The following is a 16,556-nucleotide window of genomic DNA, read 5'->3' on the forward strand; positions in this document are numbered from 1 at the left end:
GACATTCCATTCTATTTGGTGATGGCGGCCCCAACACCTGGCCATGTCTGTTACTTAGCAAGAGATACACTCAGAAGGTATTAGCTGTAGCCAGCATTAATGAGTGCATTCTGGAAGGCGGGATAAAATGGGAGCCGTTATCCAGGGCTTCTAACAAACGTCTAAGCTTCAGTTGACTCTTAAAAGAATACAAGTGATGCTACCCCCAACCAAAGATTAAAAAATAAAAAGGAAATGTGCTTTCTCCCTTCCCCTGCAAAACAAAAACAACAAAACGTCTTCTTCAACGTCTTCACCTTTCCAGGCCTCACTCGTCCGCCCTACACTTGACGGGCGCTCTCTGGACGTCTACACAGTCACTACAGAGGCTGCCAGCGCAACGAGGCCTCCAGGCGTTTTCTGACCAGGAGCGATTTTGCCGAGGAGGTATGCGGTTAGGCCCCGCTCGTGGAGAGGCTACTTAAGGTCCTCGCAGGTAACATTACGAGACTTATAAACACTGGGGGAGACTTCTTTGCTTCTCTCCATTCGAGGGCACCTATCTAGAATGCCGGTTCTCCCGCGCTGGGGCGGAGCACCAGCCCGCCCGCCCCGCCGAAATCCTGCCGCCTGAAGGCTGAGGCCCCGCCCCCGGCGCCCTCCCCCGTCGCAACGGTTCCCGGCGCGCAGGCGCGCAGGGCGGTGCGCCGAGGGGGGGCGGGGCGTGCGCGGCCCCTTAAATACGGCGAAGGGGGCGGTGCGAAACTGTCGCGGCGCTGCTGCCCAGTAGGCGCCAGTTCCTGCAACTGTCTCCTCGTGGCGCGAGCCTGGAGCCTCGCTTTCTCCGGCAGCGAAGGCGGCAGCAGGAGAGAGCGGAGGCGAGCGTGCGGCGGGCTCCATGGAGAGCGGCGGACGCCCGGGCAGAGGCGGCGCTTCCACCCCGGTTCCCGGGCTCCAGTGACCTACGCTCGCGCTCTGCCCCGCGTCGGAGCGGTCGTCTGCTCCGGGACTGACCCGGCCTCGCTGCCCTTCCCCGCGCCGCCTCCTCGCTTCCCTGCGCCCCGACTCGCCCTCGACCCCACTGCCCGGCGGGGTGGCGGGGGCCGGGGCAGCAGCGGCAGCAAGAACCCTCCTCTATGATGAAGTTCAAGCCCAACCAGACGCGGACCTATGACCGCGAGGGCTTCAAGAAGCGGGCGGCGTGCCTCTGCTTCCGGAGCGAGCAGGAGGACGAGGTGAGGGCGGCCGGCGCGCTTGGTCCCCTCCGCTAGGGCGCCGGGGCGGGGTTGGTGTGGGAGTCCGGGCTGGCCGGGATGGGAGGTCTTTGCGCTTGCCCTTCCCTTTCTCCATCCCCTTCTCAGCAGACCCTCCGTCTAGCCTCAGGGCTGGAAGGGATTAGCCCCCTCCCTCCTTCCCTCCCGCCCTCCCTCTCTCCTTCCTTCCTTTCTCTGGGTTGATTGTGGAAACAAAGGGGCTCACCCAGCCCTGCGCTCTCCCACGGGGTCGTGGTTAGGACGGGAGGCCGAGACGCCTCCTGGCCCCCTGGAGGGTCCCGGGCCGTCTTGCTCCCGCCTAGCGGGAGTCACCACGTTAACCTGCAAATGGAGCGTGAAACCAAATAAAACCTTGAGTGCTAACAGAGGGTAGAAATGGCGTGAATGTTGCAGCCCCAGCCCTTCTGCCTCTTGTTATATTTTCCTCTCCCCTGAAATAGCAGTTTGCGGCTTCAGATGAATGTAGGCATGATTATGGAATATCCAGACAGTCCCCGTGCTTTAGAAACCCATTCGGTCTGGTCCTATCAGTTCCACTTTTTGGTGGATCCTTTAGTTTACAAGCACTTGGCGTATTTATACTGGATTTAAAAAAAAAAAGCCTCCTCTTTTAAAGTTTTCTGACTATAGAATGATGGGTAGTGAAAAACGTGGAATCACCAGAAGGGAGAAGGTGGACTAGAGGTGGGCAAAGTTGCCATTTTCTGACGGTAATCTCTACCTTTGCATATTTATCAGAGCTTCTTTGGTATGTTTTTCTTGACATCTGGCGAGGAGCAGTCTTTCTTGTTCTAAGAGGAAGCAGCAGTCTTCTGTTAATTCACTCATCAGCATTGGGTTGATAGTAAGGCCGTTGAGGTTTTTCTGGAGAACAGTTTATACGTCTGTTTCGTTTATTTCATTTAAAAATGGTTTACTAGTTTTATTTTGCGTGGAGCAATAAAGTCGATTGGTAGCTGATAAAAATCTTGTAGCATTGCCACTTCTAAATGGTTAGACAGGAAAAGCATTAACATTGAGTTCTGTTTCCATATCCAATTATGTCCAATAAAATATTAAGCTAAAGCTGGAGGCAGGAATTTAATGGCCTCCTTATTGCTAGTCCCTGTAGTTAGGATGAGTATGACATAGTGTACTCTCAGTGGCTTATATTGTTATGCTAACAAAAATCAAAGTACCTCAGAATAGTGCTCTTCAAACTCTTTATTTTTTTAAAAGAAACCAAGCCTTTTAGTGTTGATCTCATGCTCAGTTGAGGGTCTCTATTGGAATTTAAATTTAAATTCCAAAGGAGTTTTCTAGAGAAGTTGATGTTTTGGGGCTGGGCCTGTTTAGGAGAGCCAGAAAGTAGAAAATGGCTTTTAACATTTACAAAGTCAACGGGCTTTTTAAGTGCATTCTGTTAAAAAGATTAGAAGGTCCTTGAGGGAAGGACCACGTTAGCACAAAGCAAACTTTAAATATAAAATAATACTTACCAGAAGTGATCAAGATAGGTCAAGAATCTTATCTGATTGGCTCACTATTGTATAATTATTTTCTTAGTTGAGTGCTTACTAGGTGCTGGGCACTGCCTGAAGACATTTAAGTTTGTTACATTTACTCCTCTTAACTGCAGCTTTATAGGTGAGGAGACAGTTGCAAATCAGAAGTACTTTGCCCAAATGAGGTAATTAGGAAATGGTAGAGTTGGAATTCAGCATCTGGTCCCTGCTGATGCTGGGCTCTGAGCACAGGGCTAGGCCCAGAGCAGTTGGGTGCACAAGGTTTGCTGAATGAGTGAGATCATCCAAGGCTGAGTTTGGAAGACTTTAAAGTAGTGACTTTGAAGTCTTGCCATAATGTGAACATGGAATTCAGGCTTTGTAAAAACGAAGGTTCCCAGGGGAAAATATGGGAAATGGGAGGAAATTGAAACAGCTTGTATTGTGTGAATGGTAAAGCAAGAGTCTGAGGAGAGCATCAGAAGTTGATCGTAGCAGATAAATGAGTTGGTTTTCTGCTTTGAAATTGTTTCTACAGTAATAACAGAGAAGGCAATGGCACCCTACTCCAATACTCTTGCCTGGAAAATCCCATGGACGGAGGAGCCTGGAAGGCTGCAGTCCATGGGGTCGCTGAGGGTCGGAGACGACTGAGCGACTTCACTTTCACTTTTCACTTTGATGCATTGGAGAAGGAGATGGCAACCCACTCCAGTGTTCTTGCCTGGAGAATCCCAGGGATGGGGGAGCCCGGTGGGCTGTCGTCTATGGGGTCGCACAGAGTCGGACACGACTGAAGCGACTTAGCAGTAGCAGCTACTGTAATAAATGCTAGATTCCTAGCCTCTAGTGGAATCAAGAGACCAGTGCCATTATAAAATAAAGTGCAAGATTTGAAGAATTTATTAGATAAGCTTATTACGTAAAACTTTGTAAATGTGATAACCCGGAGGTTGCGAAACCAAGTCAGTTTGTTAGAGAATATGCTCTGAGGGAAGGCTCTGGAATTCTTTAAATAATGCACAGCCAACTTTAACGTCTGGTTTAGATCTTCAGGATCTTCATTTCTGTTGTTGTGTTTATAGAGTTAAGTGAAATAAAATAGTAATTGCTTTTCGACCCTCAAGCTGTGCAGTGTTCCAGTCTGGCTCTCTACCTAAAGGGGTTCTAAGTAGACTTTAGAATAGGTTTTTGTAGGACGGAAGGGTGTTCTCACAGCAGTTTTTATTCTTTGGGGTGTGGTTTTATGTATTTTCCCATTGCATCTCTTTCTTCCCTGTGAGGTAGATAATAAACATTAGCATCTGTAAAGGAAGAAATTAGGCAATGGAAGTAACTTGTCTCAAGGTCACAGAAGCTGACAGATCATTTGAGCCCAGGCCCTTAATTTCTAAATCTCTTGTTCATTTGATCCTCTCCAGCTAGTTATTTCTATAGGGAACCTCCCTTTTGACAGTTGGGCTTCCAGTCAAGACAACAAATAAGTATTCCATAGAGGAGCTGGGATCTCTGCCTTTGCTGTGAAAGTGGACAGTACATTCACGAAAGGAAACCTGAAATGGATTCCATTGAATGTATTTGCATATATGATGGTTGGAACCAGGTTGCAAGATGAAAAGTGCTGGCTCCTAAGGAACATGCTCTGTATAGCAGGAGGTTAGACAGATGACTGATACGAAAAGAAAAACGTATCCGACAGTTTGCAACCCCATGGATTGTAGCCCTCCAGGCTCCACAAAAAATTCTCCAGGCAAGAGTACTGGAGTGGGATGTATTCTTGTATTACTAGTACTCTAGTATTTTTGCCTGGAGAATCCCATGAACAGAGGAGCCAAGAGCACTACAGTCCACAGAGTCGCAAAGAGTCAGACATGACTGAGCGACTTAGCATGCAGGCAGAAGTACCATGAGGAGCTCCAGAGTTAAGATCCAGCATGAGTCATTTGGAGTTGGATTTCAGTGAGTGGGTAAGGAAGGACCAAACATCGTAAACAGAGCAAGACTTGGGGCTGTGGTCTAATTGAACTGTAGCTTAGGAGAACAGAGAAAAAATAGTGGCTGAAAAACGAAGAGCACCTTCAGTGTAAGATTAAGGAGTTGCTTGCTGTATTAAAGTTTTAGATTTATTCAAGTTTGGGGATTATCTGGCAGCAAAATAGGATAGAATTCTAAAGAGAGAAACAGAAATGACTTGATCCTGGGTGGAATCCAGGCACAGTTGCAAGTGAGAAACATACAGTCTTAAGAACTTGCATTTGGACTTTTTGCTGTAATTGGCTTGTAAGCTCGCTGAGCCAGTAGCCTTGAAACCTGTGGAACTCTAAACCAGAGCTCTAATAAACAGAAACTAAGCCATCCCTGTAGCTCAGGTGGTAAAGAATCTGTCTGCAATGCAGGAAACCCGGTTACATCCTCGAGTCAGGAAGATCCGCTGGAGAAGGGAGTGGTAAATAACTCGAGTATTCTTCCTTGGAGAATCCCATGGACAGAGGAGCCTGACAGGCTATAGTCCATGGGGTTGCAAAGAGTTGGACACAACTGAGCAACTAACACTACTACTAAGAAATATTATGGCCTCTCTCTACTAGTACTTTAATCCCTAGAATCAGTAAGCCTTTTCAGACATGTATCAAGAGCGTTGAGTCCTTGAAGGTTCTTACTTCAGATGGAAACCACTTTCATCAGAATTAACTATCCAAAGGTGGCCTTTTCTAACTGCTGGGAGATGTCACCAGCCTCCTTCATCTGTGCCTGCAGCTTTCCTAGACCTAGAGAAGGGCTGCTTAGCCTACCCAATCAGCCACTTCTTCAAGGGAAGGCCCTCATGTACGATTTGCATCCGTATTTATTCTTACGGATTTTGGTGTATCACCAAGGCTTTCTCCAATTTTGTGAAAGTTTATCCCATCCCCAGTGGGAAGTTTATCCCACTTCAGAACATTAACATGCTGGGAGAAAAAAGTCATGGTCAACACAGCTTACCATTATCTACCAATCCATATAATCTGGGTTAAGTACATTTTCACAGAATGTGTCTTTATTTCTGATCTTACAGCACTCTGCCTCTGTAGCCCAAAAAGTAGTACTAGTTTGCTGAGTAATAGAACTTGGTAGTGGCTAGTGGATATATTAACTGTTATTGTAACTTACTACCTTTTAAAATGTATATGTGCATAGTGGGTGTTCCCAATATACTGCTGCCCTAATTTTGGCCAAACGCCTATAAAACCGTTAAGTACAGTAGAGATAGTTTTAACCATTCGTGTTCTTCTTGTTTGTGATAATGTGGGAAAGAAAGACCAACAACCCCGAAACAGCTTCTAAATATACAGATACAATTTGCAAAATAAAATCCTTTATTCTTATATTTAGGGATCACTTCAGGGGTTCTCTGAATAGCTTTGTGTTTTCTGAGAAAGATGTGGTAGTTTATAGTGACTACTTGTTCACTTCCCTGGTGGCTCAGATGGTAAAGAATCCACCTGCGATGTGGGAGACTTGAGTTCCATCCCTGCGTTGGGAAGATCCCCTGGAAAAAGGAACAACTGCCACTCCAGTATTCTGGTCTGGAGAATTCCATGGACAGAGGAGCCTGGTATGCTAGAGTCCATGGGATCGCAAAGAGTCGGACAGGATTGAGCAGCTTTCACTTTCGCTTGTTCCTGGAGGCAGGCTGTGACCAAGAGCCATCGTAAGGGTAAAAGCTGAACCACAGGGCAGTTTGGGGCCCCTTGGTGTAGGGAACCAACAGTCCCATGTACCTCCCACCTCTGAGGGCATGGCTGTATTAGGTAGACATCGAACAGCATATCCTAGTTTACACGCTTTTACACATCCCTCAGTGAGGAGGACTTGGGTGATATAGAGTAATATTATAGAATATTATTGGAATATTGAATTTGAGCAAACAAGGAGATAGTGGAGGACAGAGGAGCCTGGTGTTCTGCAGTCCCTGGGGTTGCAAAGAGTCAGACATGATTTAGCAACTGAACAACAACAAATACTGACCAAAAATATTTTATTTGGATTTTTACGTACCATCTTATGGAAAAATCTGAAAGAACTTTTCTCCCAACCTAATACATAAATATATTCATTCACATATATATATTTAGTGGCAAATATCAATAGACTTACCTCATAGCAGCTGCACACCTTTTGTCTTGCACAACTTCCAGCAAATTTCACCACTTTCTCTCAGACTTTGCATCACAGACATCTAAGAGCCAACCTAGGATTGTGAAGCCAGTAAAATTATGAATACTTTTTAGCTGTCTGAGAGTAGAAAGAAGTCTGTAAAGGTTAATGCAGCTAGAGTGAAGTCGTGAGTGAAGTCGCTCAGTCGTGTCTGATTCTTTGTGACCCCATGAACTATAGCCCACCAGGCTCCTCTGTCCTTGGGATTCTCCAGGCAAGAATACTGGATTGGTTGCCATTTCCTTCTCCAGGGGAACTTCCCGACCCAGGGATCGAACCCAGGTCTCCCGCATTACGGGCAGACACTTTAACCTCTGAGCCACCAGGGATGTTCTAATGCAGCTATAGAATTTAAAAATTGTGATAAGCATTATTTTGAGACAAAAGTATGGATAGAGGTGGATAGTCTGAGAACCCTTCTCTCTAGAAGTTTTTGTTTGTTTTTAGTAACACCTTTCTTAGAGCATTAGTTTGCATCCTAAAGCTGCATTGTAGATCTGGTACACTGGGGATGTTATAGAATGTTAAGATGGCTTTGCAGGAATTGAGAGGGAGATACTGAATAATAATATTCTGCGGTGTGGGTTTAGATTCTTCCAGTCTATAGTAGGGGTTTTAACTGCCCTTATCTCTGCTTTTACTGTTTAGATTTCTTTTCTTAATCCCACCCACCCTCTTCCCCTACCACATAGCCTTGACCTCGTCTGCACTCCCAGGTACTCAGAATGAGTAGGCAAGTACTTAATAACATATCAGTTTCCAAATCTGTACCATCACCAAAGCCTCATTATCAGATCTCTTAATCTAGTTGTTTAGATACTGATTATCTAAACATTTGGATGCTGTACCTTAGGTATTACTCATTTTAAATTGATCATTTTGGGAAAGATACATTTGGAGTTAATGGCTTGATAAAATTTAATCACTTTAGAATGTCAAGAGACTCTTGCAGCACAATTTCTTGGTTTCTCAGCTAAATCATTTGGAAGAGAAGTTCAGTCATATGACAGTGATGTCCTGTAGATAAAGATTTGGTTTTAAATTGGAAGCTTAAATGTTAGTTCAGAAACAGACACAGACTGTTCTAATGGTTTTTCAAGATTATTAACCTTATGTAAATTAATTCTTAAAGATTGTTGTGGTCAAATAGGAACATATTAGTCATTGACCTAGATACATGACACTGAATTTCATTTTTTTTCAGAACTCAAATGTTATGAATATCGATGGTTTTGAAACTCCCTGTTTACTCAATGAAGATGTACTTTTCTGGTGGCTAGTTCCCTGCACCACCCTGTTGCATTATGAAGGTGATCAAGGAGTTTGCTTTTAGAGCATAGAATTAGGTAGTACGAATTTTATCCAGATACTAGAAACCAGTTTATCCCTAACTCATGCCTAGGAACCAGGAAAAGAAGCTTCCAGCTCTGTGGTCAGAACTGGTGGTTACCATTTGCTTTTTCTATGATACAGGATATAACACTTTTGTACCTTAAACGTTTTTTGTTCTAATTTAAAAACATATTCATTTGCCAGTCTTGATATAGGGTCACAGCCTTTGAATACCATAGACAATTGGCAAGTATACTTTTTGAATAAAATCCAAAGGTGAAATCTGATTTGCAGTTCCACTTTGTATAAAGTAGGATTTTAACTTTCTAGATTTTTAAAATTTCCTTCTTCTGGTCTTTTTTTTTTTTTTTTTTTTAAGTAATCTTAGCCATACTTAATTTGATAGCAGTTTTTAACAACCCATCTTTAATGAATTTTTGCAGAGCCTTTTTGATAACTACTTCCTGCCCTCATTTTATCATTAACGTTCAGTGATTACAAAAACAAGTGCAACTGGCAAAATCTGGGGAACAAGCTTGTCTTGACAGATGAATCCAACTCAGTTGGTGGGAAAGCAGAAGATCCAACTGTGATGGCCAGCAGTACTCACGGTAGTGGGTACAGTGAGGCCCATTGTGCTTGGCCTACTCACATGGGCTAGGATCTGAGGTATGTTATACTCCTTAACACTCAACAGTCTTGCAAGGCTAGTTACTTCTTTTTGCAGAGGAGGATGCTGTAACTAAGAAAGCTTAAATTTAAGGCTGTCTTACATTTCACTTTACCAAAATTTCTATGTTGGGACTTGGTGGTGCCCTCAATGTCAGCCATTTGGGTGCTCAGTCATGTCTGATTTCTTTGTGACTCCGTGGACTGTAGCCCACCAGGCTCCTCTGGCCATGGGATTTTCCCAACAAGAATATTGGAGTGGGTGGCCATTTCCTCCTCCAGGGGATCTTCCTGACCCAGAGAGCGAACCTGCGTCTCCTGCATTGGCAGGTGGATTCTTTACCAGTGAGCCATCTGGGAAACCCCGTTAGTACTTTAGCTAAGGCTCTGGCAATTGTTAATTTACAGTGCTTTCTCTGGACGTGCCTCTGTTCTGCCTGTTATATACTTGGAGGAGTGATGTAGTAAAGTCCTGTCCAGATCAGAATTGAGAGAAACTGTGCTCAGGATTCTTGAGTGTTAGTCAATCCACCACTATGTGGTGATGGTGTGTCTATAGGCCAAGGTGTGCTGCCGCTTTTCAGATCGAGGGGAGTTATGCATTTGAAGTTCTTCCCTCATCTCCCAACCCAGTTTTCTTGAGGTTTGGGGGAAAGGTGGGACTTGTAAACTGCTGTCAGCCTGGAAGTTTCCATTTGGGCAGATTGGGTTCTGGAGCTTACTCTTGTAGGTGAATCCTGGGCTGGCTATAAATTCCCAAGGGCCAGCCCTTTATCTGGCAGTAGGGACAAAGCTGGGCAGACAGTTGGCACAGTGTCAGAAAACCAGAATCCGCACTGAGGATCAAGCTTTGCTGTCAGCTGATTAATTTCTGGAGAGAACTGTTTGCATTTGCTTGAAGGCAATATACTAAGGTAATTTTGCAGACATTTCTGTTCAAGTTGGTCAAGACGCCTGCCTGTTACTTTCATAAACATCATTTGGTTATTTATCATAGTCTTTCCCCACCTCCGTCCTCTCAACTTGGGTGAATTCCAACCTAACCTAGTGCACAAATTTTCACTTACAGGATGGATGTTTACTTCTTGTTTCAGATACTGTTAAAAAGTGAACTGGCAGGATACTACTCTGTATTAATACAGTGTATGGGGTTTTTCGTTTGTTTTATAACTGTGTACACATTTCAAGCTTAATGCTGTTCTTGACCTGGATTTGCAGAGTTTCCTATAAAGGCCAAACAGTATTTTAGGTTTTGTGGGCCATACAGTTTCTGTTGAAATTGCCCAACTCTGCTGCTGTAGCATGAACAAATAAATGTGAATGTCCGTAGTACTTCTGGGGCTGGGGTTTACAGTTATGGTCGGGCTTGCAGGTCCTGTTGGTGAGCAGCAGTCGGTATCCAGACCAATGGATTGTCCCAGGAGGAGGAATGGAGCCTGAGGAAGAGCCTGATGGCGCTGCTGTGAGGGAGGTTTATGAAGAGGTAAGATGGAGAGTAGTGCATCCTGGGTAAGGTTCGCAAACAAGGCAGTTTGCTAAGTACACCGAGGAAGAGGCATGAAGACAGGCAGGCCACACAGTGCTGTTTGGTTGTCTAATTCAACATTTTAAAGCACGTGACTACAGCTAGCACTTTGGTAAGCAGATTATTTTTTTCTACCTGGTAAAATAGTTAAAGATCAATGTGAAAATCCCCCAGAGCTGAATAACACAGTTATATAACAGTTAGTCTCATCAGTGATCAATATATAACATGATGGCCTTGCCCCAAAGCAAGGTTAGTGTTAACTAAGCAAAAATGTACAGAGAAAAAATTCATCATGTGCTAGAATTCATTTTCAGACATACATATAGGAAGCCAGTTGCTTTTATTTTACTGGCTTTGTCTTAAAGTTCAGTAAAATGAGGGCACACACATGCACAGAAGCACACTTGGCCTGCTTGTCTTCTCACAACTGATAGGAGATGGAACTTACTTTTACTCAGGAGCAAAACAGCATAGATCAAGGGCGATAAAAACTTCTTGAACAGCAGTTAGAGCATAATGAGAAGTGAGTGATAAGGCTCTCATTGGGTGTTGGTGTGTAATTGGAAAGGTTTTCTAGGGACGGGTCTTAAGGGATAAGCATTTTCAGAGAAAGCACGTGCCAGTCTGTTAGTTTTCATTCTGGGTTTGTGGCACACACTGAAGTTCCAGTCTGTCACCGTACCAGGTAAAAGGAACAGGACTGTGCAGTGGAAGGGGAACACAGAGAAAATAACTTGCACATAAATTCTGTTACATAAAAATTTTATATTTCGTCTTTTTTTTAATAGGCTGGAGTAAAAGGAAAATTGGGCAGACTCCTGGGCATATTTGAGGTGAGTTACAAAAGTAATCCTCATCTTGCTGATAGAATTAATGACTTCTTCCTTCCTAACAGGCCAGATAATCGGCAGCAGCCTGAACTAGATATTCCTCTGAAGCTACCAGTAGGCAAGGAAGTCATAAGGATTTAGGAGGGAGGGAAGTGGAAGCTGTTTGACTTTCATATACTATTACTACAATATTCTCCGTATCCCCTAAGGGCTTAGGTCTCTCATGGATACTGCCTGGAAATGAACCCTTTGCCTTCAGCATGTAACACTGGATGATATGCCTAACGACTTTATCCTGAAAGGACACCGTGAGGATGCAAAACTCAGATGCACAGACTAGACACTAGGATAGAATTCTCTGCTATAATGTGTTACTACTTGAGGCAGAATGGAATTTTGTGCAGAGGAAATTTGAAAGTGACAGGTATTCCATGGAAGGTGGGGAGAAATGAGGTCAGGTCATGAGACCCAAGCTGTTCTCAAATATATTTTCATACAAGATTCAGACCTAGATACATGGTATATCAGACACATTGTGATTTTTTTTTTCAAGATACCCTTTAAGTGTTAGCTTAGTCCTGCTGATAGGACTATAAATACAGTCCTTAAAGATTTTATCTTTTAGCCTTTTTCAGAAATCAGAAAAAATTCTGATTGTACAGCACCTGGTAAAATTGATGACTCCCAGAATACAGTAACTGTGGAAGAGTAAAGTTCATAAGGTACTATAATTTTCCAGAATTCACCACTTGCCTTACCCAGTTAAATAGCACCATCTCCTGGTTAAACTGAAAAACACTGAGTCTGCTGTAACTGAGTAACCATGGTACACATTAGTGCATATGTGAATGTGCTGACAAGATTTTTAAAGAAAACTTCTCATGTTTGTGTAACATGGAAGGCAACAGTAATAAGTGCTTTATAATCACGATTTAAATTTCATAGAATCTGAACAGAAAATGGTAATCAGTGTACCTTTCCCTTTAGAAAAATATAAGGGAAAATTAGAATGTTCCTGCCTAGTCATCATGGTGATTTTGATTAATTTGTGAACATAGCAAATAAGTGTATTGATTTTCCAGGCATAGAGTTAAGATGGCAGATCCTTAAACATAATGTTTTAAGTGAGAGAGGCCCCTGTTTTATTCCCGTTCTCTTTCATTCCCAAAGACATAAGATACTGATTGAGTGAATTACTCGGGTGATTTGTGGTAAAAAAAAAAAAATTAGGGCAGTTGTCTGACATCTTAGACTATAGCAAACAAGGTTACCTTTAGTCGAGGTGAAGATGGGCCCCTTCCTTTAAGGCCAATTGTGTTTAATTTTGAACCTAGACACAAGGCTAGGTGGCAGTTTTAATAGGAGTAAAAACTGAGTTGGAGCATATAGGACATGGCATTCTAGAAATGGACTGTCCTCATACGATTCTCAACTTTCGCTGTGCGTAGTTCACCAGGAAGCTTTTACATACTTAGGCCTCCTCTCAGACTAACTGAATCAGTGTCTCTTTAAAAAAAAAAAAAAGAAACAAACTGCGTCCTGGGTGATGAAATAGATGGTCGAGGTTGAGAGGCCGTGGTCTAGGTTAGGTCTGCTCATGTTTTGTCTTACATAAATTCACTCTGGTGCCGAGGGTTGTATGACTAAGTATACTTGCCTGTGTTGGCAAGAAAAGTATGCTAATGTAGGCCGCACTGAATTCTTCACTCGAAACATGTGCATGACTAGCTTTTGTAGATTAAAATGCTTTTCTTTTTATATTCAAGCAGAACCAAGACCGAAAGCACAGAACATACGTTTATGTTCTTACTGTCACTGAAATACTAGAAGATTGGGAAGATTCTGTTAATATAGGTAAATTCCCTTTCCTTTTGCTATCTGAATTCTTTAAATTCATACTACATGTGTATATTCAGTTTACATCTTAAATTAGTTTCTGGCTGCTTTTTAGAGAAGATCAATATACATCTCCCAGTTTGAGTTATCTTACAATTGTAAGTTAACTTCATTTATTTTTATTATATATTTATTTCTTTTTATTTCATTTGGTGTTTTTTAGGAAGGAAAAGAGAGTGGTTCAAAGTAGAAGATGCCATCAAAGTTCTCCAGTGCCACAAGCCTGTACATGCAGAGTATCTGGAAAAACTAAAGCTGGGTTGTTCTCCCACCAATGGAAACTCTACAGTCCCTTCCCTTCCAGACAGTAACACCTTGTTTGTAACTGCTGCACAGACCTCTGGGCTGCCGTCTAGTGTAAGATAGAGAGAATTGGAAAGACCTCTTCCACCCTGTGCAGTCTTGTGGGCAGAGGCTTCTTTATTATCCTTCACAAACATCTGAATGACGCTTGCAAACTGTCTGAATTTGCCATGCAGGATTTTCAAACAATTTGCATGTTTTTCAGATGCTTTCAAATCTTCTTAAAAAAAAAAAAAAGATAGTGTAAAATATTTTAATAAGCCAAAGCCATGTGGAATTTTTTTTAGATGCCTTAACTGTACCCCCTTTACTCCAGTCCACCCACCCACCTTGTTATTTTGGTTGGCATTTTCACAGCATTTTTTTTTTTTCAGTTTGTCCATTTGCTATCAGTCTGTGGGTTTTGTCACATCAGCTTATTTGTGGGTACGTTTTCCCCCCTCAAATTGTTTTAACAAAGCACACACACACACAGACACAAAATCATTTTCACATATTCAACAAATCCTTCTGTTGTGGGAATTTATGACAATAATTTTTGATATTAAAGCAGTCCATCAACCCAAAAACTTGTTTCATAGGATCACAATTTTAATTCATAGATCCCAGATTTGGACTGTTTTTTCTATATGACCCTATTTTCAGGAATTTGTCAACTTGTGTCAATTTTCCCAAGTGGTATTACATCACCTGATATGGCCAATTCCCGTAAAGGGACTCAACAGTCACTCTAAGACAAAGTTTACCTCTGTAGAGCTAGTGATTGCTAGGCAGGTACCATGAGCAAATTGCATGTAGTAGATAACATCTTACCATGAAAACTGCACTCCTAGAATTTGCGTGAACATGCTCCATGGCCAGTTCCCTTTATCCATACTCTCTCTTCACACAGAATACATGAGAACTATACGTCCCTCAATGTAAAACTAATTTTAAAAACATTTTGTTTTCTAATTTAGTGACATCGGTTAAACTTGCTGGTAAAGGCCAGTCGGTGCTGACTGCATCACAGTTGAGTGAAATGGCCTTCTCGTTCAGCTGTTACAGACGTAGATTGTTAAGGCACCTTAGAACATCTCATCTTTTATAGCTGGTCAGTAGGTATTATATAACTAAATACTGGGGCTCTGGAACATACCTGGACTAAGAATTTGTCTTACACTTGTCTTTATATTCACTTAAATCCAAGAATCCCATCTAACAGAAACACATGAATGCCTTGTCTGTACTTCGCTGACCAAGCAAGATATGAGGTGGGGCAAAGTGATAGATGATTCTATATGTAAACATCATAACTGGTGAATATAAAGTAGAAAGTAAGCATAGTTACACATTTGTTCTCTAAATTGTCAACCTTTAAAACATAATTGCTGCTAAAAATAGAATACTGTTACACTTAATTGGTGCCACTGTTTTGAAAATGAGATCTTGTGCCGTAAATGCAGCTGAACTAAATATAAATATTAGTTCACAAATGAATGCTGTCAAAGGAATGAGTAAAGTAAAAAAACTTAACCAATGACATTTCATCCTAAATTATGTAATGTGATCAAACATGATCATCCAGAATTTTTATATTTTTCTTTGTACAGAGGTTATGTATTCTGGGTGTTTTTTTTTTTTTTTTTTAAAGGAAACATTTTAAATCCCACAGATTGACACTTTGTAGTTTTTTCTCAGTAATCTCTGAAGTTTCTTTAAATTATATACTTAACACAGCAGAGAGAACTGGATTGTTTTTGTATATAAGACTTGTGTCCACCTGAAATGTCAGAAGTACTGGGGGAGGGAGGCTGGGTATCTTGTATATGATATTATTAGAGGTAATAATGCATGAACTTATTTTATAAACTCTTGGACTATGTATTTGACATGTAAAATATGTACAGTATTAATGTCAGCCATTTCTTAAAAGTGAGCCTATAAATATTGTTGTATAATTTTCTTTGGTCAGAAACATTTGGAGTAAGTAGAACCACTGGGTCAGGATTTTCTTCAGTGCTGTTTAGCAAACCACCTGTCTTTAGTCTGTGCAACTAGGAAAAATTTGTATAATGCATCAAAATACTTCAGTTGTCACACTTTAAATTTCACACTTCACTATTCTTTTGGAACCCAGCCTAGCAAAATTTCCTAGAGGAAAGGCCCTAAGGAGACTTATTTCTGTTAAGAGAAAAAGCTGACTTCTGCAGACTCAAGAGCCGAACCTACTGCAGATAACAAATAGTGTCTACTAGCTCAACTCTCCAGAGCTTACAGAGTGCTGGGGCTGTCACCTGTGCTTTCTCAGGGGTAGCAGGATAAATTTGGGCAGCTAGAATTTTCAGTTCATTGTGCCTCCTAATTAAAGAAGTTTATAAAATAACTTGTAGACACAAAGTAGCAACTGGCTTGCATGTTTGTTGCTGGGTTGTTGGTTTTTTTTTGTAAACTGGTGAAATTTTTCAACCAGGCATATGCCATTCAATTTTCTGTCAATCACACAGAACTGAAGGGGAAATGATTGTTGTATACACTTCGCTTTGCATGGTCTCATTTGAGATAATTGGTGTAAGAATCTTGACTTTTTTTATATTTGGAAACATCAAATAAAAAATGGAAATGAATTTTTTTTAACACAGTTTAGCACTATCAAAGTGAAAACTTGTCTGGCGTTGCACAGTAACAGCTTTACTCACTGCCTTCCCATTGACGGCCATATAATTTTCTGTTAGTCGTTTATTTACACACTTGCTTTTTATGATTCTTACTAGTGGAATTAACTAATGTAAAAGGAAGGGCTCACCGGTAAGGTGTTGCCATTACTCTCCACTCTTATGTTTTCCATCTTATACAGGACATCAGTCATGCCACTGTGGTTGTCTTATTTATTGCTGTTCTCCTTTCCTAATGGAGTTTGTGTTAAAATAATTGTTAATCTTCAAGGGGCTTGGCTTATCCCGAGTACTTTGGTGTACTGTGTTGCAGATACTTTCTACACTATGGTCACGTTAATTATTACAGCTGTTTTAAAAAGGTGATGGGTGAGGCCATTTACCCAAAATAATTGTTTACATAAGAGGAA

At 41.9% G+C, this 16,556-nt stretch overlaps 1 protein-coding gene across 2 annotated transcripts; it reads left to right on the forward strand.

Moving 5' to 3' along the window:
* Nucleotides 1-1,115: 1,115 nt before the first annotated feature.
* On the forward strand, nucleotides 1,116-16,119 carry NUDT4 (nudix hydrolase 4). Of its 2 annotated transcripts, none has more exons than XM_068970266.1 (5): nucleotides 1,116-1,214; nucleotides 10,308-10,418; nucleotides 11,252-11,296; nucleotides 13,060-13,147; nucleotides 13,353-16,119. In XM_068970266.1, the coding sequence occupies exons 1-5, from the start codon at nucleotides 1,116-1,118 to the stop codon at nucleotides 13,553-13,555; spliced, it is 546 nt and encodes a 181-aa protein (XP_068826367.1). In that variant the 3' UTR covers nucleotides 13,556-16,119. The 2 variants fall into 2 exon arrangements, with proteins under 2 accessions (XP_068826367.1, XP_068826368.1); XM_068970267.1 differs by having other exon boundaries at nucleotides 13,063-13,147.
* The last annotated feature ends 437 nt before the right edge of the window (nucleotides 16,120-16,556 follow it).

The sequence above is a fragment of the Capricornis sumatraensis genome, chromosome 4 (genome assembly GCF_032405125.1).
Source record: "Capricornis sumatraensis isolate serow.1 chromosome 4, serow.2, whole genome shotgun sequence".
Classification (NCBI taxonomy): Eukaryota; Metazoa; Chordata; class Mammalia; order Artiodactyla; family Bovidae; genus Capricornis; species Capricornis sumatraensis.